Below are 19,131 nucleotides of genomic sequence, written 5' to 3' on the forward strand. Positions count from 1 at the left end.
TCGAGCGTTTTTCTCGATCCCGCGCAATCGGCGACCGTAGTTGCTGTTTGCTGAAACCGGCCCGAGGTGCTTGCACGGACGCGCGCGCGCGCGCACGCGTCGCTGGATATCGCGATATCTCTGTCCAGTCGCGACTAAGAAGAAGAAAATTTATAATTATTACACTCGCGTTTCGCTTTTTTGTCCATGAAGAAGTTTAACGCTAGATTTACGGAGCCCCCTAAAATACAGCTGTTTTATATTAGTTTAAAAAGGTAACAATATTACATTTTTATTCTGATTTTGAACAAGCGTTATCGTCACATTTGCCGTAAGTAACATACAGATCGAATAAATAATTCATAAACATATCTTCACGAATGATCGTAAATCAAAAAATTAGCGACCCGCCATTTTGTCGGATTCCGTATATCTAGCGCGTTAAGATAACAATAATACATTTTTATTGTGATCTTGAACAAGCGTTATCGTCACATTTGCCGTAAATAACATACAGTTTGAACAAATAACTCACAAATATATCTTTTCGATATAAATGATCATAAATTAAAAAGTTAGCGACCCGCCATTTTGTCGGGTTCCGCGAATCTAGCGCGTTAAGAATAAGAAAACCTATCATTCTTTCGTTCCCTTTCTGTCTACTTTCTAATAAACAAAGAATTGAATACGTCCGATACAACTCGAGGACACTCGAGTCCAGATTTCTTCCATTTCCGAAGATTTCCGTGCGCCACGAATTGCGCGATCGGTCGACGCCCGGTCTCCGGCGCGAGTGATTTCCTTTGACAAACGTATTAGTCGGGCCAAGGTGTTCCCCGACACCGGCAGCCGACAGCTGACGGGGCGCGGCAGTCGACGGCAGGCGACACGCGAGTCAAAAGGTTACGTGTCCATTGTCCCCGCGAACCGTTGACCATTTTGTTTGCCCCGGCGCACTCGGAGCGGAAACGGAATAAATCGAACGCGCCGCCGGCTGCCCTCGGGATCAAGGGGAACGAAAACAAACAGTAGAATTTAGGACGGCTAGAGCAAACGGGAGGAAGAGAAGGACAAAGAGAAAGAGAGAGAGAGAGAAAATACCAGTTCTCTGATCCGTTCGCAATCTTTCCCGGCAGCGAAATTAAAGCGGGCGTCGCTCTATAAACAAATAAATTGAACCATGCTGCGCAACTATGCTTCTCAACCCTCCGAATCCAACACACACACAGAGAGACACACCGGTTATCGGGTCATTTTGACCACGGTGAAATCCGCAAGACCGTCCGAATGAAAAAGATCTCCGAGCACTTCGGAGGATCCTCCGTACTTCGGGGATGTTTTCGGAGCATCCCAAGCATCCCGGATCCTCTCTGGAAGCGCTCGAGGATCTCCAGCCGCTCCGACGAGCCCGCGGAATCCTCTCCATCGTCGGTAAACACCCAATTTCCCAGTTTCCGACGCCGTCATCCGGGGAACAGCGCGCGCCGCCGAATATCTTATCCGTGCGGCGTTATCATTTATCGCGTGACGAATGCGCCGGAGCGTCCCGCTGAAGGGTTGAATCCACGGCAGGACAGGGAAACCGATCGCTGGTCTCGGAAACTCGCGAACAGGAGTGTCCCGGTCGCTCGATCCCGCGGGGCCGCGCGAAGATACAGGGAGACCGGCAAGATTTATGGACGCTAGCCAACCGAATGCGCAAAACACGGACGCGCCGCGGCACAGATTTATCGTTCCGCGGCGTTCCCTGCCGTTCCGTGGCGTTCCGTTACACCCCCCGCAGCCTCGGAGCGTCCTTCGAGGTGTTCCCATCGGTTCCCTCCGCCGTCTGCGCGACCCACCGCCCTCCCGGGGTTCCGAATACCATTTGCAGACGCGTGGGCGCCGGTAACAGCCGCACAGACCCTCGATGTGTTGGGGCCCATTCGTCTCGCCGGCCCTGCCCCTTTTCTTCGTTCGAGACCCGGGTTTGCAGATAATGCAACCGGCAACCAAAACCTCCGACATCGTTCCCGAATACGTTTCTTGCGCTGGACCTCTCTGTGTAAATGAATAAACACGCTATACAGGGTGCTCCATAATTATGTTAATACTCGGAAGGGGATGATTCCTTAGGTGATTTGAAGTAACTTTTTCCTTTGCGAAAATACGATCCGCGGCTTCGTTTACGAGTTATTAAGGAAAACCCGTGGTCAATGGGCGGCGCTGGACTGGCGCGAGGCGGCGGAGTAGCCAATCAGCGGGACTGCGCTTCGACCGCTCGTCGACTTGGCCGTCTCGCGCCGGTCGCGCTAGCGTCTCGTTGGTCAGCGTTTTTCGTTAATAACTCGTAAACGAAGCCGCGGATTGAGTTTTCGCCGAGGAAAAAGTTACTCGAAATAATCTCCGGAATATAACGGTGCGCTCTGCGTCTCTGTTATAACTGAAAATTGATTAATTCCTGTTAAATTTTCCCAGTGACATTACAATGTTCTCTTCGACACGGCTTTGTGCAACAGAAACAGGATTTTTGCGACATTTGTCCCGGAGCTCGGATGCGGGATATCTGTCGGGGATGTTTACGAGAACGATCGCGCTACTATCAGCAGTGTTTCAAAATGGCGGTAACGTACCCGGAGCCGCAATCTCGATTCCAGTTTCCGCGCCATTCGCTTCGGAACCGGAACGAGACCCAAGACCCAGCCCCCGAAAACCATCGATTCCGTGCACCACCGAGCCGTGAGTGTCATCGCGATCTCTCGGTTTAGGTGGAAAAAAAAGACAAAGAAAAAAGAAAACAAGGGTATTCCGGTCCGTTAGCGGACGCACTCAATAATCGTTGACCCATATCGGTTAACGGGAGACGGCGAACCGGGTCAGGAGGGACGACGGGAGGGCGTCGCGTATCCTCCTCGTCCCCGGCCCTCGATTAATTTCCGAGCACGGTTTGATGGGGCAGGATTGAAATTACCGTCGGCGGTGTGTCGCCGACAGAGAGAAGAGCCTGCCCCATCGAAAACTCGTGACTGGACGTCACCGGTCGTCGCGCAGGTCGCCGATCTTCTGGCTCTCGCGGCGGGTTGCGCACCCACTCGCGCGTCCCCCCCTGCCGCCCTCTCGCGCGCTCTCGCACCCTCTAGCGTCCGCTCGCACCGCGTCGCACCCTATCGTGCCGCGTCGCACCCTCTCGCGCCCTCTCGCACGCTATCGAGGCTCGACGCGACGTGCCGTCGAGCCCGACGGACGTCGAGGGTCGTCCTCGTAAATTTATCGAGTGTCATATCGAGTGCTGTCACCCCTCGGACCTATCGCGTCGATCTCGGCCGAAGTGGGCCAAGATAATCGCGCGGATAAACCGGCGAGGCCCTGACACCAGCCTCCTGTGCGTGTCCCTCTCGAAACGCGCCCTCGCCTCTCGCTCCTCTCGACCCCCCGCGCTTTCACACACCCGCTGCCTCGAATCGGTATTACCGTCCAGTCCGCCGAGCCCTCGACGAATTCAATTCGAATTTGACGTTGCGATCCGATTGCCACCACTGTCTATTTTAGCTGGAATTATAAGCCAGCAGTTTTTTCCCAGGCGTTCTTTTTTAACGTGATCCGAGAAATACGGAGACTCTGAGCCATTTGGATACACTTCGCGAGATGCGGAGGTCTTTCTAGACTCCGCGGGATGGTTTGAAAAAATCAGAATAGTCTGGAGGGTCCTTTGGATCCAGAGATCTAAGGATCTAAGGGTCGAATCGTTTAGAATGTGTTCAATAATTCTTCTGATAAGTTTAAACGTTTCGCTGTTATTGCGACACGAGAATTGTCGTAGCGTATTACACTGCTTCAGCAAATGCAAATTTCTTGTTGATATCAATTAGCTATTATTGTTATTATTATTATTATTATTATTATTATAAAAGTTGGTAGAACATTGCATTTGGATAGTCTAGAAAGTCTTTATCGAGAGTTCTTCAGAATCTATCGCAGCTTATTACATTGCTTCTCATGTTTTACTGCTCGCTCTGGGACAAATAGCTTTTCCTGTTGATATCAATATGTTATTATTATTATTATAATAAAAGTTCGTAGAATATTGAATTCGGATAGTCTAGAAAGTCCTTATCGAGAGTTCTTCAGAATTTACCGCAGCGTATTACATCGCTTCTAATGTTTTACTGCTCGCTATGGGACAAATAGCTTTTCCTGTTGACATCAATAAGCTATCATTATTATTATTATTATTATTATTATAAAAATTCGTAGAACATTGCATCCTATTCCAGAAAGTCTTCACCTAGAGTGCTTCAGAAACTACCAAAATCGCATAGGAAAGTCGACGCGTCCTCGTTGAAAAAGACTCGAAATTGAAACAGCAATCGGACAGACCACCGATTCGGGCTCGATCTTGAAATGCTTTGGAAGTTTCTGAAGAGATACAGGGATCCTTGGAGGGTCCCGAGGACCCTCTGTAAAAAACCGGAGAGCCTAGACGATCCTCCGAAATCCGGAGGAAGCAAAAAATTGCGGGAACCGGCGATACCGTGGCCGGGAAAGAAGGTGGAAAGCGTGAAATCACCGGCGTTCCGGCGTCTTTCTTCGGCGAACAATGGACACTAGTTACCGGGCAGACGATTCTTCTTCTCAGACGGACTATAAATTGAATCGTTCGCGGCGGTGCGTCGCGACGTTAATTTGTCCGCGTAAATTCCGCGGGCTGCGGGGCGCGAGCGGGGGGGACGCGCGAACAATGGAGCGGATTCGAAGGCGTCGAACGGGAAAAGGAGCGTCGCGGCGCTCGCAATAACGAGCGGACACGATTGTCGCGTCCGCGCGACAGGAACAGCTCGCGCGAGCAACGCGACCGCCGCGCCGCGAGCGTTTTCTCCGGGCGAGCTGAACCTTTCGGCTCGAACAAAGCTACGGAGCCAAGGCGACGTCGCGCGCTTTTTTCGTCGGTCGGGTTAAGACAACGTTTTTACAGGCGTCTGGCTGCCAACGAGCCCCGGCGACCAGCCGACGAGATATTAATTCGTTGGCCGCGGTGGAACACGGGTTTCCGGGCACGCCTCGTTAGCGGCCCGGAAACCGTCGTTCCTCGGCGACGACGAATTCTTCTGCGCTCGTGAAATGTCGTGTCGTACGGACATCGGGAAATTCGGGAAGGATCGCTGTGTTTTGAGCTGGTTGAAACGCGTGACGCGAAGCGCATGGCCGGGTAAAATGTATTTGCATTTAGTATTCGCATTTTTTATTTTGCTGATATATGCCTAAATAATGAAGTTTGAAGAAAAAGCCAAGTTTCATTTTCCAAGCAGTGGTTTGTTTTACGAGAATGATGAAATATTTTCTCACTAAATTTTGTACCAATGTATACTGACAAAAGAAGTATGAAATAAAATAAATACGATATAGTAATAAAAAAATAATAATACTAAAAAGAACGACCCATTTCATAATAACGAAAATAACTCAGACGTTCATTTCAAGCGACTCGCTCTGCACAATACAAGACATCCGAAGCGAAGCAATTTTTTTTTCAGTCGCATTATAAACTAATCTACGTTTCGTACTTCGTCTCGCATCTTCGAGATCTTCTTTTTATAAAATAATCGCGCGGCAGATTTTTTCAGCGCGAGTGACTGCGGGTTGCTCGACGAACGGTATAGGTTTTCGGTGAAAGAGACTGGCGTCGTCTCGACGGATAAGATACAACGTCTCGAGGCGAGACGTCGTCCCGACGCAGGATCCCGCTGGTTCGTTATCCTATTTCCGCGACAGCTACCGACACGCGTCTCCAATTGGCGGTGTGTCGCGGATCCTCGGCGACGCCGCGGCGCCAACCAACTTGTGCATAATTCACGGATAAGAAACGGGATCCCGGCGGCGGCCCGCGATCCCATGGATCTCTCGAGGCGGTTGAATACACGCGCGGGAATATTCGTCGGTAGGAATAACATTTGTCCCGGCATTTCTGCGAGCGGCGCGACAGCGACCGCGGGACGCGTTCTCCCCGATATATATTTACTGAACCGTCCCGCCGCGCCGCTCTATCCTCTTTAAGCGGCCTCCTTCTCGCGGAATTGCAAGCGCGATATTGTTATCGGCGTTTCGTCTGTCTTGATCCTTCGCTAATTTACACGACGTAGAAGGCACGAGATACAAGGTACAAGGTACAAAGTTTCCATATACAAGGTATAAGGTACAAGGTACAAGGTTCCAATGTACAAGATACAAGGTACAAGGTACAAGGTTCCCATGTACAAAGTGCGAGGTACAAGGTTCCCATGTGCAAGGTACGAGGTACAAGGTACAAAGTACAAGGCTCCTATATATAAGGTACAAGGTACAATGTTCCCATATACAAGGTACAAGGTACAAGGCTCCTATGTATAAGGTACAAGGTACAATGTTCCCATATACAAGGTACAAGGTACAAGGCTCCTATGTATAAGGTACATGGTACTATGTTCCCATATACAAGGTACAAGGTACGAGGTACAAGATACAAGGTACAAGGTACAAGGTACAAGATACAATGTACAAGGTACAAAGTACAAGGCTCCTATGTATAAGATACAAAGTACAACGTTCCCATATACAAAGTACAAGGTACAAGGTTTCCATGTACAAGGTACAAGGTACAAGGTTCCCATGTACAAGGTACAAGGTACAAGGTTCCCATGTACAAGGTACAAGGTTCCCATGTACAAGGTACAAGGTTCCCATGTACAAGGTACAAGGTTCCCATGTACAAGGTACAAGGTTCCCATGTACAAGGTACAAGGTACAAAGTACAAGGCACAAAGTACAAAGTACAAGGTACAAGGTTCCCGTGTACAAGGTACAAGGTACAAAGTACAAGGTACAAGGTACAAGGTACAAGGTACAAAGTACAAGGTACAAGGTACAAGGTACAAGGTACAAAGTACAAGGTACAAGGTACAAGGTTCCCGTGTACAAGGTACAAGGTACAATGTTCCCATGTATAAGGTTCCCATGTATAAGGTTCCCATGTACAAGGTACAAGGTACCAGGTTTTCATATACAACGTACACGGTACAAGGTACAAGACACAAGATACAAGGCACGAGACACAAGACACAAGACACAAGACACAAGACACAAGATACAAGATACAATTCGTCTCGATTCCGGACTACGTCTTGGATGCACCAAACTGCTTCTCAATTGGCTGGTAATGATTCTATTCTAGACCCGGTATCAAAACTAGGTGGCCATTATCATGCACCGCAATGAATTAGCAAGATGCACGACCGTGTATGAGAACTGGTTCTCAATGCGAGCTATAAAATTGCGGTCACGTACGCGCTAGAGAGGCTTCTCGCGAGAAATCAGACCTGGATTTAATTTATTACACAGCCGCGGAGCTACCGCTGCCCTCTCCATAACAGAAATAATATACGGAACAATACTACAATAAATTACTTCGCGGTCACAGGGCTGCTGGTCCGGATTAACTAAAATTTATTAACTACGGCGAACTTGCTGGAAAAATCGCGCAGTATTTTCGGCAACTTACCCGTCGCCAGGAATACTGACAAACTTCATTGATTCCCTTTTCGGATTAAAAATGATCCAAGGATAAATAAAACGAGAAAATAAAGTAATATAAAATAAAATAAAAATAGAGATTAAAATAGTATAAAATAGTATACACTGAAATAATATAAAATAAAATAGAATATCCTAAAATAACAAAAAACAGAATAGAATAAAATAATATAAAATAAAATAGAATAAAATGCTATAAAATAAAATAAAATGGAATAAAATACAACAAATTAAATTCGTACAAAATACAGTAATTTTACGCTTACATAGTTAATCAAACAACATATTCGCAAACGAAAGAAATCAATCCAAAAACACAGCCACGTGTTTTTCAGCGTCTAACGCGTCCGAACGCTGCGAAATAATTATTATCGAAGTTCGTGGGCCCAGCGAGCCGTGCAACCCTCGACAAAAGCGACAGTGCAGTTATTATTTCGACGTTCCTTCACTCTCGGCCGAGATTGTTGGTTTTACGAGTGGCCCGGCGATTGGTCCGCGGCGAGCATCGGCTAGCCGGACTCATCCAGCGGAGCGGAATCGACCGGCGATCTCTCGCAGCCCGTACGACTCGCCATAACGTTGCGAGTTATTGACTCGTACCACTTGACCGTAAAAGTGCAGCGGCTAGAACAGGCCGTAGGGTCGATGCAACGGCTCGTTCGCGAGCGTCGGAACCGGTTCCCGGGGGTCTTGTTCGGCCGCGGAACCGCCGTCACCGATCCTCCTCGAACGAAGCCGCTGTAACGTTGCCACTGCCGCCGCCGCCGCCGTTTTTTTTTCGCTCCGGACAGTAAAATTCGGGCTGGATTCGGTAGCTCGTTCGCGACGTTACGACGCGACGCCGTGCCCTGTGCCGGCGCTGCTTCGATCCGCGGGAACAAACCGGGCCGCCATGATGCCCGTTGCTTGGCAGCTGGCCAACCGAGCGCCGCGGCCTCGCTCTCTCGCTCCCTGCAGAACCGCCGAACTCAGGAGGTCCGAAGAAACTTGCCCTACAACCGTGGAAATGGTGCGTTTATTTCGGTACCTGGAAGCGCGGATAACCGGTTCGATCTTCGCGGAAATCGGCTCGAAGATGCCGCCTCGCGAGATCCTTTCGGCAAAATGTTTGTCCGGTTTGCTTCGTCTTCGACGGTTTTCTCGCGATAGCAGAGCCGCCTGCGATGTCTTTGTGACAGTGGGAAATAAACAATGGAAAATTTGCTGATAAACAGTAATTAATAGATCGCGGATCTTGTACATTTATGGCTAGAACGCGTCGATCGAACGTGAAACAGTGGAAACGTTTCAAGAATTTCGATGCACTGTTGTATCGTTTTTTGACTTACTAGGATGGAAAATAGTTTTCTGGTACTAAAATTATTATAAAATAAATCTGCCATAAATATTGATGCGTTTTGCATGTCCCTATCTGCTTTCATTCCTAGACTTCAATAACAGAAAAATCAAATTTCGTTTCGATTTACGAGAAATGAAGTTTTCATATTTAGTAGATTATACGGAGGTCCCATAATTATGATAACACCTACAAGAGGTGATTCCCGAGGTCATTTCAAGTAACTTTTTCCTTAGCGAAAATACAATCCGCCGCTCCGTTTATGAGTTATTAACGATAAACGGCGACCAATCAGACGCGAGATCAGCTGGCGCAAGGCGGCCGAGCCAACGAGCGGTCGAAGCCCAGTTCCGCTGATTGGCTCGGCCGCCTAGCACCAGGCGCCTAATCCCAAAGCAAACTCGCCTCTCATTGGTCGCTGTTTTTCGTTAATAACTCGTAAACGAAGGCTTGGATTGCATTTTCGTTAAGGAAAAAGTTACTTGAAATGACCTCGGGAATCACCCTGCATACGAGACGTTCGTCGCGAGTCCGACTCGTTGTTACATCGCAAGGGATTAGAAATGTATTTAAAACTCCTGATTAACACGTGCACGTAACGGAAAACAAGGATGATTCTTCCTTGCTTTTAACTAAAATAAAAATAAAAATACGTTGATTTTGACACTCGCACATACCCAGCTCAAAATTACTGTTCGTTAAGGGGTTAATTTATACGCGCGATACTTTTTAGAACGCCTGCAATGTAAACCGTCGTAATCTGGGGAGACGAGGTACCGTTTCAGTGTTAAACTGAGAAGGTCTCGAGAAAGATTGACGGAAAAAGACAGAAACCATGAGTCCGGGGAAGACCGAGTGCTCCTCCAGCGACGGACCCTGAACGTTTGTAATTCGCAGCCCGGACCCGATGGGTTCACGGCTCGATAAAATTTTTACTATTATTGTACGATATCGTTCCCTAGGATCTCGAAGGGAAGATCTACTTCGGAGGGACATTGTCGGCCAGTTGGCACTGGGCCGAGGGTGGCGGGTTCGATTCGCGCGAGGACGACCCGCCCCTCCGCCGCGTTCCTCTGGCCCTCCCGCCGATTCGCTTTCGCCGTTCGTCCGCGTAACCGAATTTCCCCGTTCCGCGCGAAATTTATGTCCCCGGTTGTTCCCGGAGGAGAAGAGAAAGGGAGACCCTGTCCCACCTTTGGCTAGTTCGTGTTTTACGAGCGAAGGTCCCCAAGTCGGGGACAGCGCGACGCGAGCAGTCGTAGGAAATATTGGATCCGCGCCGAGGCGCCTCCCGAAGCCATTGTTCCGGTACAATACGTCTTTGAAAATAGAAAAATGGCGCGCGTTTCCCAGATCGCCGCCAATGTTATGTCAAAGTTATGCCAAAGTTATGTCAAGTTTATGCCAAAGTTATGTCTGTCGGGGTTATGTCAAAGTTATGTCAGAATTATGCCAAAGTTATGTCAGGATTATGCCAAAGTTATGTCTGTCGTGGTTATGTCAAAGTTATGTCAGAGTTATGCCAAAGTTATGCCAAAGTTATGTCAAGTTTATACCAAAGTTATGTCTGTCGGGGTTATATCAATGTTATGTCAGAGTTATGCCAAAATTATGTCAAAGTTATGCCAAAGTTAGTTATGCCAAAATTATGTCAAGTTTATGCCAAAGTTATGTCTACCGGTGTTATGTCATAGTTATGTAAGGATTATGGCAAAGTTATGTCAGGGTTATGCCAAAGTTATGCCAAAGTTATGTCAAGTTTATGCCAAAGTTATGTCTACCGGTGTTATGTCAAAGTTATGTAAGGATTATGGCAAAGTTATGTCAGGGTTATGCTAAAGTTATGCCAAAGTTATGTCAAGTTTATGCCAAAGTTATGTCTGTCGTGGTTATGTCAAAGTTATGTCAGAGTTATTCCAAAGTTATGTCATGATTATGCCAAAGTTATGCCAAAGTTATGTCAGCGTTATGCCCTGTAAAAAATGAATCAAATGTAAGAATGATTCGTCCTTGGATCACGGCCGAGGCTGGCACGTAGATGTGACTCGACCCTTAAAGTTCGGAAACAGGACAAATCGCTGTACAAATCGATCGACGATCGTTTCGGCCCGGCGTGCGATCCTTGCGACCGGAATGGATCCGAAAAATAAATCGTCCGTCGATCCGTGTCCACTACGGATTAGCGTTTCGATTCGCGCCGATGCGGAAAGTCGATTCGGCGTCGATCGATCGCAGCCGGAATCGTCCGTCGAAAATTCCGAACGTCCCCTTTAGTCTACTTATCACGTACCGGCCATCGAGGGAAAGGTTCAAGGGCCATTAGTCGCAGCCCTGACCCGGCGATAGGCAACAATAATCATCGCGGAATATAGTTAGAGAGACGTCGATACGACCGGCAGCGTAGGAATACGCATTAACGTCGCTCGATATTACTCGAACGAGACGAGCAAACAGAACAAGCCGGTCTCGTCGGTGGCTGCTTTACGGGCCGCTCGTTTATCAACCGACTCGCCGATAAATCTATCGAGCTGCCTCGGACTTCGCTCTCACTCTCTCTCTCTCTCTCTCTCGCTCTCTCTATTTTTTCCTTATTTTTTTGCTTTTTTCCCCCCGAGCGACGCGAGCCGGAAGCGCGAATTTTTATACTCCGCTCGGGTATAATCGTTTCGCTCCACGGTTCTATCCGGTTATGCTATCGCGTTTCTCTCCTGTATCCGGAATTATCGGGCGCACGGATTTTCGTACGTTTCCGTCACGGTTTCTACGGCACGGTGTACGTTTCGATCCGCCGGGTTCGCCGGATTTAATCCTTCGGAGATGCAGTCGATTGATGCGCTTGCACTCCTCGTGTTTGCGTACTGCCGAAAATACCGTGAATTCGTCCTAATTGACGCTCGGCTTCGGAACGATAATGGACAATTTGGGGAACAGTAGGTACGATTATTCGATATTATCGATTATTCGCACGATTTTTATAGTTATCGAGCGTCGATTAGGGAGAATTTACTGTATCGCGAAGCTCGCGATTCAATTCGTTCCGAGATTCGATACGAAATCCACTGTCTCTATAGTGGCATGATTTAATATTATGTTATACAATAAAAATTTAATACTTAACATACTTTCATAAATTTTATACTCTGTAAAAAGAATTTAATACTTGACGTACTGCTATGAATTTTATACTCTGTAAAGAGAATTTAATACTTGACATACTGCTATGAATTTTATATTCCGTGAAACAAATTTAATGCTTAACATACTTTCATAAATTTTCATATGCTGCAAAAGGATTTAATACTTAACATACTTTCATAAATTTTACATTCTGTAAAACGATTTAGTATTTAAAATACTTTCATAAATTTTATATTCTGTAAAACAAACGTTAAATCGTTTAAATGTTCACATGTTCACATTAAAGACGACTGCGTCAACAAAATTTCATATTCGAATTGCTCCCCTTTAAAAATATGACGGGGATGAGTTGAGATTTGAGGTTATGTGAGCCTATCACGTGATGGACGGCACGGTAATCAACGCATCATTATTTATTTCTTGTCTTACCGTCATTCGTGTCACTGTGATCCCCATTGTTTTATTATTCCCATTGTTAATTATTAACAAATTAATTATTACGGTTATAATTATTATTTATCACTATATATTATTGTATATATATTACTATATATATTATTGTACGATTATAATTAACTATTATATAAATGTTAATTATTAACAAATTAATTATTACGATTATAATTATTATTTATTACTATATATTATCGTATATATATATTACTATATATATTATTGTACGATTATAATTAACTATTATACAAATGTTAATTATTAACAAATTATTTATGCGATAGCATGCGTTCGAACGAAGAAATTCGTCTAACAATTTTTCCACCCGCATCGGCAATCGATCGCTGCACGCTGAAGCCTTTTAATCCGCAAATAAACGATACGTTCAATTAAAAATTCTGTACACACTTTGGTTGGCTGTTCGCAACGAGGTTCGTTTAATTAAAATAACTTTCGAACGGGTTAATAGCGCAGGGCGTAATAGTTGATGGAAACACTCGATGGTAAAACGCTTGGGAACATGGCAAGGGCCAGGCGATAACAAAGTTGTTTGCAGTGCAACGACTGACTCGACATATCGCGGTTAGGCGAAGGGATTACCGGGCATTTTCCGCGACATATTGCTCGCCGATAACGAAAGCGATAGACTGCGTGCGTTGCAGCGACAGCCGTTCCTATGCAGCTTGCATTTTTATCGAAGACTCCGGGCCGCGGCGAAATTCCAGGAAAATGTGTCGGCGTCGTTGCGAGGTCTCGGCGAACACGTTTCCACAATTTCTACGATCGAATGCTCTTCCGACGTCCACGGAGTTTTCAAAATTATTGTTGATCGTTGCGATACGTACATACAATGTAATGTTACTACAATGTAAATACAATGTAATGTAACTACAATGTAACTACGATGTAACTACAATGTAACTACAATGTAATTGCAATGTGGCTACAATGTAGTTATAATGTACCTACAATGTAAATACAGTGTAACTACAGTGTAACTGCAATGTAACTGCAATGTACCTGAAATGTACCTACAATGTAACTACGATGTAATTACAACGTAACTACAATGTAATAATTACAATGTAACTGCAGTGCAGCTACAATGTACCTACAATGTAACTACAATGTAGCAATAATGTAACTACAATGTAGCTATAATGTAACTACAATGTAACTACAATGTATCTACAAAATAACTACAATATAACTACAATGTAATTGCAATGTACCGACAATGTATTTACAATGTAACTACAATGTAACTGCAATGTAATTACAATGTAATAAGCATTCGACGCGCAGTGTCGAATGAGTAATAAATAATAAACAGTTGCATGACAATTAATTAGCAACAATTGCAATTGCATCTATAAATAAGAAACGAATTTTATTATGTTACATAATTCATTCAGATCAAACATAAATAATAAGCAATTATTCATATCATTCGTTCAAACTTGCAAACAACAAATAATTTCGTATCCACAAACGATCAATTCAGAATTAAAAACTTAAAACGCCGCTAATAGGAAGCATCGATAACCAGAACTACAGTCGACGCTACACTAAATTCTCCCTAATTGGAAGAACGTGGGAAGAGTAGATAAGATTAATCGCGCCTCGCGGCTGTTTTTTTCTAAATAGTCATTGACAATCGTCAACTATAAAAGCTCGCCACAATGCTCGAATAATCGTATTCTCCTTTTCCCAAATTATTCCCAAGCGTCAATTAGCGAGAATTTACTGCATCAGCGAAGTTTAAAAAGAAAAAAACGTGCGACGTTCTTCCCGACGACGACAGAAATTCTCCTTCGAACGGTCGACTTGTTTCCCCAGGAAACGCGGTGGCCGCAGCCTTCTCCAGGGTGCAAGGAGAAACGGAATTCCGCGGGTGGGCGTTCGATATTAAAAATTCCTGGGGTGCGGGGAGGTCGGTGGGCCGGACGGACAGGGGTGTTAATTACGCGGTGGCGAAAAGCAAAACGGGATAATTGATATCGTGGGAGACGGCGGCGGCTCCGGTTCCGGCACCGCCGCCCGCCGTCGACGATAAATATTGGCCGGCTTTTATTGCGGATCTTCTTGTCGCGTCCGACCCCGTCAACGTCCATTTCTCTTAATCCCGATGAACCTCCGCGCCTTCTCGTCGTCCTCCTCCTACCTCACCTCCACCGGGAGACACGCCCGTATCCATTAACACGTTCCGTGCCACGTGTACCATCGATGGTACACGCTTGCATGTTTACTTAGTGAACTGAACAAATTGTTTACAAGAAATTTAGAACCGAAGAATCAATTTCCACCACAAGAATGGGCGTTGATAAGTTTTTGTTACGTTGTTATGTGTACGAGAATTAATAATTGCACGTAATACATCAAGTTTTAGTAAAATATCAAAGTGTGAAGATTCGAGTAAAAAAAGCTCGGCACGGAACGTGTTAACCGCGCGTTCGGAGCATGATATCTCACGGTTAGAACGGCGCCGGAATTATTGGTCAACGTGGAGAAAGAAGATCGGTCCGTGATCGTCGTTATCGACGCTTCTTACGAAGAGCGCCACGATTCTCTGTGGTCTCCCTTTTACACAATTTACAAGAACCGCGTCTCGTCGCGTCGCGTCGGGATGAATCTTCAGGCAAATTCCGGCGCTGATCGTCCGCGCGGTTACGACAGGAACTCGCGTCTTCGAAGAGGACCTAGGTCAGTGATGGCGATCCTTTTTGAGAAGTGGGTCAAAGAGTGTTCGTTTTTTTTTAGTACTAGATCGTGGGTCGCTAAATAGGTGGCGTTACTTGGGAAGGGGCGGGGGAGGGTGGTTAGTCAGCTAGTCGAGGTGCTCTTGAAAATATTTTCTTATACATTCGACGTTATTTATATATTTATTATACTTTATTTTATATATATAATGTCGAATTTATTTAGAAATATTTTCGAGAGGAACTTGTCTAGCTGACTAACCACCCCTTCTCAAGTGACACCACCTACTTAGCGGTTGGTATAAATATAAATACTCACTACGATTTATATAAATAAATAGTATAATAAATATATAAATATAAGTATATATATACTTACTACAATTTATATAAATAAATAGTATAATAAATATATAAATATAAGTATATATATACTTACTACAATTTATATAAATAAATAGTATAATAAATATATAAGTATAAGTATATATATACTTACTACAATTTATATAAATAAATAGTATAATAAATATACAAATATAAGTCAGAATAGAAAAATAGTAAATACAGTGATACGATTGGAGGAAGATAATAATAATGCTAATTAATAATAATTATACTATTTATTTACATAAATATATAATATTATAAATATATATATATATATGTATATATATTTATTTATTTATATAGATAAATAGTATAACAAATATATAAATATAAGTCAGAACAGAAAAATACCGAATACAGTGATACGATGGCTGAAATTGAACGAAGATAATAATAAAGCTGTCATCTGGATTTGACCAATTTTTAATTACGACGCAACGTACGCGAAACAGAGGCTCGAAACGATCAAAGAGAAAAGTAGAAGAATTCGACGGATTCGCTGAAACGATCGGCCATCGCGAATAATTATTTCGCGCGAAAATTCGCAGGTGCTGCTGTTGTTCCTTCAACCTTAATTTCCCTCTCTGCGTTTCCCCTCCCCCTGCGTTTCGAAGTTTCCCTTCAAATAGAAGTCCAGCCTGCGTCGTTAGGCTATAGTTAAAATAAAATGCAATTCTCCGCTGAATAAATGAACGGATCCGGAGACGGTGGGGGAGGATAGGGTGGCCAATGATTAAAGGGAGGGCACGTAGAAATTCGAGAGCCCTCTTTCCGCGGCACGCACGCGGATTATCGAGGCTCAACTAGCCGGCTTCGTGCGTCGGGCGGGGCTCCGAGCCCGAACAATGGAAAATCGGCTGGTTTTATTGTGTTCGCAGGCTCGCGGGCCGCCGAGTTGGAAAACTGCGGGTTATCAGAGCTGATTGTTTCGGAATTTCAGCGGGCCGGGTGCGGGCCGGTCGCTAAAACACGGCCATTAGACCCGGTTCCGTTTGCCGGCCCCCTCGCCTGCCCACTCTCTCCCCGCCCTCTACCCCGCGCGCCGCGAAAATTCTGCTTCGGTCCCGCCGGAACTCGGCCGCGAATTGCCGGTTCGCGTGTTCTCGTTCGAGAACCTGTTCCTTTCACGCGGAATAGCGAAACTGGGACGCCGAGCTGCTGCTCGACGTCCGCGCATGGCATTGTTTTTCCAAGTTTCACGGGTCATGCGAGTCACGTGGCCATCCGGGAAGTCATCCACGTAAGGCCGGCCAATTGGACCGCCAATCAACCCTTTGCAGTAGAAGCTGTTTCGATCTCGGAACGTGGGAATTTGAACGAACGAGCAAGTTACATCGAACTCGGAATATTTTCATTATTTAAAGAACAAATATCCACTCGCGATCTTCTTCTTTCGAATCTCGTAACCCCCATGATGTCAGAGGTCGATTCCGTTAAATTCTTCAAAATGATCTCGTCATTCTATTGCAATCTAATTTACACTGTCTTAAAGAAGACACTTTCAGCTTTAATTTGAGCTAAAATTCATAGAAATAGCCTTACAGGAACATATTTGAAAATCCATCCGAACTTTTCCTTTTGAATCTCGTAAATTTCATGATGTCCCAGTTTGATTCCTTTTAATATCTCAAAACGACCTTGTCATTCTATTGGAATCTAATCCATCCTATCTTAAAGAAGATACTTCCAGCTTTAATTTAAGCTAAAATATATAGAAATAGTTTTACGGGAACATATTCGAAGATCCATCCGAACTTTTCCTTTCGAATCCCGTAAACCCCATCATGTCAAAGGTCGATTTCTTTTAATATCTCAAAATGACCTCGCCATTCTATTGCAATCTAATCAACCCCGTCTTAAAGTAGACACTTCCAGCTTCCGTTTAAGCTAAAATGTATAGAAATAGCCTTACAGGAACATATTCGAAGATTCATCCGAACTTTTCCTTTCGAATCTCGTAAACCCCATCATGTCAAAGGTCGATTCCTTTTAACATCTCAAAATGACCTCGCCATTCTATTGCAATCTAATCAACCCCGTCTTAAAGTAGACACTTCCAGCTTTCATTTAAGCTGAGTTGCATAGAAATAGCCCCTCAAGAATACATCACAAAATTCATCTGAATATAATCATTGATACTTAAACAAACGTCAAAAAGAAACTGCGTTTGTATATATTTGTATATTTCTATTTTCTATAATTTCTAGTATGGAAATATGCAAGTATGGTATTCTGTTAAGTGTTTGTTTAAATCTCACGGCAGCCTATTTATTAGCCATTCTGTCGTTCCTGTTTCCAAGCTTTCCGAACAGCCCGTTCAGCCGGACACTTTCGCCGCGAGGAAAGAAACTCGCCCGATTCGTTCGCGGTGCTAATGAGAGCCCGCTCCCGTCTCCCACGGGAGACGGTTCATTAATTTCAAGAGCGTCTGAATATTCCGGAGTATATATCGGCGCCGTCAACGGGAGATGGAGCTCGGCCAACGGATTAACCCAGAATGCCGAGGTCGCCGAGCCGGAGATCTGGAGCATCGATAGGCCGTCGACATTCGATTCCGGGCCTCTCTCGCTCTCCCGTTTCGAATCAGCGAACCTGACCACGTACAGCCCGGTCCCCACGATCTGTCGAGCTCTAGTCGTGCCAAAATTCCCGATGAAACCCCGAGACCGCTCTCCCTTAACCGTTCGACCAGCCCCTCTTTGCCTCCCTGAATACGATTCTTGGCTCGATTTTGACTCGGAAATCTGAAAAATACCTCGTCGAACGTCCCGGCTCCTGGCTCGAGAACTTTGGTCGCGGACTTTTATCGTTCACAGAGTTGTCGCGGGACTCGATGATGTTTTTTTTTTTTAATAGATTATATAGGGAAGCTCTGATCGCGGATCTCCGATACCCAGGAAAAGACAGGGAAAATTAGACGAATACGAAGCGGTAGTTCAGATGAATTTTGAGACATGTTTTCGTGGGGCTATTTCTATGCAATTAGGCTTAAACGAAAGCTGGAAGTGTCTACTTTAAGACGGGGTTGATTAGATTGCAATAGAATGACGAGGTCATTTTGAGATATTAAAAGGAATCGACCTTTGACATGATGGGGTTTACGAGATTCGAAAGGAAAGGTTCGGTTGGATCTTAAAATATGTTCCTGTAAGGCTATTTCTATGCACTTCCGCTTAAATGAAAGCTGGAAGTGTCTTCTTTAAGATAGAGTAGATTAAATTGCTATGGAATGACGAGATCGTTTTAAAAAATTAAAAGGAATCGACCTCTTACATGCTGCCGTTCACGAGATTCGAAAGGAGAAGTTCGGATGGACCTTCAAACTATGTTCCTGTGAGACCATTTCTATGAAATTTAGCTTAAATGAAAGCTGGAAAAGTCTTCTTTAAGACAGGATAAATTAGATTGCAATAGAATGGCGAGATCATTTTAAAAAAATTAAAAGGAGTCGAACTTTGATATCATGGGGTTCACGAGATTCAAAAGAAAAAGTTTGGATGGATGTTAAAATATGTTTCCATAAGGCTATTTCGATGCATTTTAGCTTAAACGAAAGCCAGAAGTGTCTTCTTTAAGATAGAGTAGATTAAATTG

At 44.8% G+C, this 19,131-nt stretch overlaps 2 protein-coding genes across 2 annotated transcripts in view; one reads left to right on the forward strand and one right to left on the reverse strand.

Annotated features, from left to right (window-relative positions):
* Positions 1–19,131, forward strand: part of cpx (synaptic transmission protein complexin) — a 528,009-nt gene that overhangs the window by 275,045 nt on the left and 233,833 nt on the right. The window lies entirely within an intron of this gene.
* LOC143258908 (uncharacterized) overlaps positions 10,397–19,131 on the reverse strand; it is an 18,823-nt gene continuing 10,088 nt past the window's right edge. The window contains exon 5 of the mRNA XM_076519454.1: positions 10,397–10,424. Coding sequence (XP_076375569.1) covers positions 10,397–10,424 — 28 coding nt within the window. The remainder of the gene's footprint in view (positions 10,425–19,131) is intronic.

Source organism: Megalopta genalis, chromosome 3 (assembly GCF_051020955.1).
Source record: "Megalopta genalis isolate 19385.01 chromosome 3, iyMegGena1_principal, whole genome shotgun sequence".
Lineage (NCBI taxonomy): Eukaryota > Metazoa > Arthropoda > Insecta > Hymenoptera > Halictidae > Megalopta > Megalopta genalis.